The sequence below is a fragment of the Parasteatoda tepidariorum genome, chromosome 2 (genome assembly GCF_043381705.1).
Source record: "Parasteatoda tepidariorum isolate YZ-2023 chromosome 2, CAS_Ptep_4.0, whole genome shotgun sequence".
In the NCBI taxonomy this organism is placed as follows: domain Eukaryota; kingdom Metazoa; phylum Arthropoda; class Arachnida; order Araneae; family Theridiidae; genus Parasteatoda; species Parasteatoda tepidariorum.
The window spans coordinates 36,015,678-36,022,752 of record NC_092205.1 but is presented as its reverse complement, the minus strand read 5'-3'; the positions used below and the strand labels follow the sequence as shown (position 1 = coordinate 36,022,752).

The 7,075-nt window shown below is 23.8% G+C and overlaps 1 protein-coding gene across 2 annotated transcripts in view; it reads left to right on the top strand.

Annotated features, from left to right (window-relative positions):
• The first annotated feature begins 1,033 nt into the window (after window positions 1-1,033).
• LOC107453741 (reelin) overlaps window positions 1,034-7,075 on the top strand; it is an 86,873-nt gene continuing 80,831 nt past the window's right edge. For both annotated transcript variants that reach the window (XM_071177456.1, XM_043042204.2), the window contains exons 1-2: window positions 1,034-1,183; window positions 3,353-3,628. In XM_071177456.1, coding sequence (XP_071033557.1) covers window positions 3,373-3,628 — 256 coding nt within the window. In that variant the 5' untranslated portion in view covers window positions 1,034-1,183; window positions 3,353-3,372. The remainder of the gene's footprint in view (window positions 1,184-3,352; window positions 3,629-7,075) is intronic.

Genomic DNA, 7,075 nt, shown 5'->3' with positions numbered 1-7,075 from the left:
CATTTTCAATCTATATTTTTAAAGGTGTGTTTTTATGGACAAAATAATGGAATAAGAAGTGAGATGAATTTTCATGAGGGGCACGGGAAATGGAATTTGCAAAACTAATATTTCTTTAAGGTTTTTGACTAAGAACTAATAGCATTAAGTGTGTTCTTTATTGTATGATTATATACTTAATTGTATCTTCTTTGCGAGACCCCTAACAGTGTACAATATTGAACATGAGGGAGGTATTTTTTATTATGATTTAAATTCCCAACCATCTATCAGTAATTCATAGTTCAAACATGATTGTTTGATTAGAATATTTGATTTAAGATATCTTGTCCCTGAAATTGTTCTCTGATTTGAATGGGGAAAACAATTTCATTTTTCTATTGTTTCCTTTGAATTCTTGTTCAGAAATAGTATTTAGGATATGTATGTAGATTTAAATTGTAGATGTAGATTTAAATTCATATTGAGGAACTAAGACACTTCTATTGCTCAAAATGAAATTGGAGTTAAGAATGTTAAAAATTTGAAAATGTACCCAGAGGATGTGATGAGACAAAACCATTTAAAACAAGCATCCATCCAAACAGACATTCTATATTTCTTCAGTTTTTTTGTAAATTTTAATTACTATATAGATTTTTATTAAGTTTTAATAAATATTACTTTAGTTCTTTGTTTCAATTTATGTATTAACTATCATTGACTTAGTAAAAGCATTTTATAGCATTAGATTTCTCAATTGGCATATCATTCTAAATAGGTGTCACTTTTAAACAGGTAGTTTTCTTGTTTTATAGAATGTCTGTTTCTGGTTATTATTCTTGTTTAGTGTTTATTGTGAAAAGATTTGTACGTTCTAAATTATCTGAAAAATTAAGAATAAATTTTGACTTATTTTACTTTATTTGGATACATTGTTTCTTTTTAAATATTGCTTTCAAGAAAATTATTTTAAATATAGCAGAGAAATAAAATATTTGTTGAATGAAATAAAAAAATTGTTTCCTGATGTTTTTCTTTTATTTCCTTTGCAGAAAATGATGACCACAGGAAGTGAGTGTAAAAGAATGAGTTTTTTATCAGCTTCTTCATATTGGCTAATCCCTTCTTGGTACTGGATGGAAGGTTTTCTAATCACATTATTTGAACTTCCTCCCACTTTTCTAATAACTTTGTGTTATGGGTAAGTTGGTTAAGAAGTTATTATCCAATATTATGTGATGATTACATATTTTTAGTCACATAGTTATTAATCAATTGAATTGCATTATTTGAACTTCCTCCCTTTAACTTATAACTTTGTGTTATGGGTAAGTTGGTTAAGAAGTTATTATCCAATATTATTAGATGATTACATATTTTTTGTCGCATAGTTATTAATCAATTGAATTTCAGGTTTATATTTTTACTACAGAAATTTTAATGGTAGTTTTAACTTAGTACACTATTCTGTACTTAATGTAATATGTTAGTGTTAAAAATTTGTATTTGAGGTTAATTTTAACTCTTAAAATCAGCTTAAATATAATTTATAATTTAGATAAAAGTTATCAAACATAATATAATTATTCTATCATTTCAGTCTCAGTGATTATATTAATAATTCATATTTCAGCTTTTCTTATTTCAAGTGATTGCTTGGTATTTTAAGTCTTAACTTATTTTGTTTTAACTTTATGTATGCAGTATTTTGTAAAATTCTAGGTAACTGAAATATCTAGGTATGAGAAAATTTTTTTTTTCGATTACTGATCCTATTTTTTTTATTGTATTATAATTTCTCTAGGACTAATCAATCTCTTAGGCTCAGTTTGTTTGTTAATTTAAAACATATGCTGTTATAGCTTCAAATCTATCCTACTGACAGTTATGAACCTAGAAAGTCATAGTTTCTTTATATTTCCAAATGGTTGTGCTTGTAAAAAACCTCACTCCATTTTCTACTTACAAAGGTTGTGCTGTTAGAAAAAATATCTGATCCATATGGGCCAAAATTCATTCCTATATTATAGAATTAGAGGACCCCTGAATTAGATGAAGAAAAATTATCCTTCATAACATGCTTTTCTGGTTGAAGGCAGAATTATCCTGAACCTCTTTTGTATTAAGAAAAAGTGTGAATATTTGGAAGCAGTAATAGTTAAAATTGTCAAAACTTCTAGTGGGTTAATCTGTTAATCATTATTAAATTTTGGAAAATTTGTTTCTTAACTTGTTTTTTCAGAAAACCTCATTCGTTTGTAAGTAATTATTGTATCCATTGCCATTAAAAATTTTTATTTTAGGTAGGTTAACTTTTTTTGCTGTAAAATTTCAGACCAAGTTTTTTTTTTTTTGTTCATGTTTCAATTCTTCAGATTTTTACTTGATTCATTATGATTACTCTTTTAAATGTTTCTTTTACTTTTTTAAATGAATTAAATGTTTTTCTTTCTTATCGTGTTTTATTTAAAATGCAGTAAAATATTTACTACTTTAAAGATTTTATATATAACTCATTGCTGTTATAATATGTTTTCTTTATTTTATTCATATATTTACTTAAGGTTGTGTTATCTTGAAAAAAAAATTTTTTTTTCTCACAACAATCGATGATAGTGTATAAACTAAAAATAGAATAAATGGACTTTTATTGAGAAAATGGAAAAAATTTGTTAAGAGTATGTTTGGAGAAAATTTAATTACAAGTTAACAAGTAACTAAAAATTATGAAAATGGCAGAGTAGATTAGATTGTTTTGAAATATTAATTCGTCAAATCAAATTTCTTCATACAGAATTTTAAAATGCTTATTATGCAATATTATATTTAACAAAAAATTTGCTTATCTTTTCGATTTGTTAACTGATTTTTGTATTTACATAAAACATTAATGTATTTTATTTATTTCTTTTGAATTTCCACTAATTGATTTACATCTCGGACCATAATACAACTAGATATTGAGGTTTTTCATGTTGTTCTGTAACCTAGATCAGTTAATCTTACATTAAACCACACAGAGAGTTCTAGTGTTTTAAAATACTTACATTGTAAGCTACAAAGGACTTTAATATGCTTTGATATAACAATGAGCAACTTGATTCCATTAATTTGCTTTTCTTAGAATAATTTTTCAATCCTTAGAATAATTTTTGTTTAAACATTACTTTGTGGCTGTTAGTTTGAAACAAAAACTGACAATTCTTCCTATTCACATTTATAAATTTGATTAAAACATTAACGTGATTATCATTATTTTTTAGTTATATTGACCAGCAGAAGACAATATTTTATTGCATAGCATGTTCATGTTTTCTAAATAATTATTAAATATTTTTTTATCTAATACATATTTTTTAAATTATTTCAGTCTCTGGTTATTAAAAGATCATGAAGAATGGTTTATATTACAAAATGGAAGCTACTACAAGAACTGTTATTTCCATAGTTTCATTACTTTTAATTCTTGGAAGACTTACAATATTTTGTAATGGACAAAATGTTGCTTCTGTTGCATCTCCTTTCTTCTTTCTATGCCAGTATCATCGTGACCTTGATCAACCAGGTGAAGTTCGTGGTGAAATAGTTTTGTCAGTTAATATTAAAGGTTCTCCAGAGTATTATGAGCCGGGTAAAGTGTATGAAGGTAAGTACTTTATTGTCATTTTCAATCTATATTTTTAAAGAATATTTTGAATGCAGTGAATTATCGATACTCTTCTTAATTTTTGATCTAACGTAATGGAAATTTTATTCAAATGTTTTTATCTATATTGTATCTATTTGTGATTTTCGATGCATAAAATTTTAGTATATGGCTTATAAATTGCGTAAGTGTGTTTTGTTAATATCACCAAAACAAATCTTAATGAGCGATTCATTAATTAATTACATGAATATGAAAACTGTTTTGTAACTTGCATACCTTGTAATCATAATGTGAACTTCATAAATTATGTAAATATGATAGAAGGTATATTTTGATGTAGTGTTATAAAGCAACAGTTTAATTACTGAATTATGGTAAATTAATTCTGGGATAGCTTGTTGAAAAACCATACTTGATCAATATTGTTTATTTCATTACTTTATATAACTTTCGTTATTTCTCACTTTTTGTTCCTTCACATCCAATTAAGTGGTGTTCCAATGTAGAGTTAAATCTTGATAATCTGAGTTTCACTTGCTTTCAGATATTACTTGTGAATAATTTGAAAGACAAAACGAAGCTTTTTTTCTAAATCTGCAATCAAAATAATTTATAAAATCTATATCTATAAGATTGGAGTTAACAATGTTTCAAGGTGGTTGAGAATCCATCTAGTTTCAATTAAGTGAATTTTACTATATTTTAAACTTATTAATGGTAGTCAGTTTGAACTGTTAGCTTGATGGTTAATAGTATAATATAATTTTAAAGAAAACTCAAATTCCTGTATTAATGTAAAATTTTATTGATTATGATTTTTTTTGAAGTATAATTTATTCTCTTTAAAATGCTTCATTAGATTAAAGTTCAAATATTCTGCGCACACATTTACCCAAACGGAAATAAAATCTCTAGCAAAGGAATTTTTAAAAACCCTTACTTAAAAATATTTTTTTTAAATAAAATTATGAGTCATTTTTAATGATAATCCATGTTTGCATAACTTTGTAAAAAAACATTCAATTAAGTGGATAATAAAAAGTTTGCATAACTTTGTAACTAAAAAAAAAGTTTCCAGTTAATATTGTTTAACAGATTATGTACATGATTTTTTTTTCTCATTGCATTAAATTTTATTTTATTAATTGGAAAATTAAATTCATATTTCTTTTTGTCTCATAAATTTTTTTGTTTATGATGTAATAACAATTTTTTTACTATCTTTTGTACTTTTTATGAATTTTCCAATGTATCAAAGTCATTTATTTATATTGTAATGAAAATTATAGTAATTTATAAAAGCAATTTTAGAATTAATAAATATTTAATTCTATTCTTTTCATATTACTCTGTAATTTTCTCTTATAGTCTAGCAATCTACGTCATTATATAAGGATAGGAAGTAACTAATAGATGTTTATCATTTATTTGTTGCGATTTATGAATAAACAATGGTATCAAAATCATTTATTTTATTGTAGTGAAAATTATTATAGTGATTTATGAAAGCAAATTTAGAATCGAAAAATTTGAATTTTATTCTATTCATATCAGCAAGTGCAATTTTTTCTTATAGTCTAGCAATCTACGTAATTTTAAAAGGATAGGAAGCAACTAATCTATAAATTGTCATTTATTTATGAATAATCAATATCAAAATCATCTATTTATGTTATGGTCAAAATTATTATAAAGATTCTTAAAACCAAATTTAGAATTTAAAAATTTAAAATATATTCTATTCATATCAGTGTGTGTAATTTTCTCTTATAGTCTAGCAATCTACGTCATTTTAAAAGGATAGGAAGCAACTAATAGAATGAATGTATTGTTATGCTTTTCCTGTTTTGATAAGTGAGGTACTACACAGGAAGAAAGGCAATCCATTCTTTTCAGATATCAGAGTTTTGACCTCGTTGATTGGCGCCTATTTTTTCCTTCCGAAAGTTTTATTTATCCCTTTCCTCAGACATTCTAGTTTTATAAATATATATCTACTCTAAAAACATTTCTGAAGTTACCATGTAACTCTTTTGCACTTGAACTTGAATACTCATATGGAAATAAACTAATTAGAACTATAAAGCATTGATTTTATGCTAATAGTTACTTTAAAAAAAAAAAAGTTTAATTTTTTTATAACAAAAAAAATCTTAATTTTTAAAATTTTTTTAAAAAACTTATCTCTGTTTTAAAATGAGTGGAAAACTTATCTTGAATACTTTATTACCCTCTTTGTTAATAATCTGTAATCTTCGCATGATTTAAAAGATTGTTTCTTTCAAATTCATAATTACTTTCTCTGTTTATTTTATTTTATTTTATTTTTTTAATCAAGGCATTTTATTTGAAAAGTTAATAGTTCCAAGCATTTTTTACTCTTAATTTTTACTACTTTTTTTTCAAAAATTTTTTTATCAATTTTTTGACATATAAAGTTAGTGAAATAAACTATTATTTTTTTCATGCAGGTGAAATGTTATACCAAAGAACATTTTCTTCTTGCCCTTTTTTTTTTGAAAAAAGAAAAAAGCTTGCCAAATAATTTTTTTACTGTTTTAAAACCTGTGGTGATTCCCTTTAATTATTTAATTAAGATTTATTAACTTTTCAATTTAATTAATTATTCTTTATATTGGCATTCAATATCTGAAAGTCAATAGTTCTTAGTTTTTTTAGTCTTTTTACTATAATTTTTAAATTTTATTATTATTTTTAACAAATAAAGTTGGTTTAATAAACTATTTTTTTATGATCATAAAATATTATTTCGGAAAAACATTTAAAAAAAAAATTCTGAAATAACTTTCTTTTTACTATTTCAAAACCTTAGATTCATTTTAATTATTTAATTAAAATTTATTTTTTAATTTTATTTACTTAATACCACTGCTAACTAAAGATGAAATAATTTGCAGGAAAAAAAGAGGAATTAGTCATATCCACACTTTTTAACAAAAAAGAAATTTTTTTTTTAAACATTTTATTTTTAGAGAATTTATCTAAAGTTATATCTAAAACTTTTAGGAAAAAAATTGAAATTTTCTCTTGTAAAATTAAGTGAACTCTATGAAATTTTCAAAGTAGTTTATATAAATTTCAAAAGCTTTTTAATCAAAACAGAACACAATTTTTTTTTTTATTTTTTTTATTTTCAAACAAATTTTAACAATATTTTTTTTTTGTCTTAATAAAAAATGAAACAGCTAAGTTCAATGAGCTGATTTTCTAGGAAATTTCAAACAGATATCAAATCAGCTGAAGGAATAACAGAAGATAGAAAAGACAATGCAGATTTAACTTTTTTTTTGAAAATTATGAAGGATTAATCATTGTTGCAGAAAGAAAAAGATAGTTGATGACTTTTTTTTTATAAGAAAGAATTCTCAAAATCGAAAATGTTCATGCTTTTAAGGACTAAAAAAGGAAAAAGAATTGCAACTA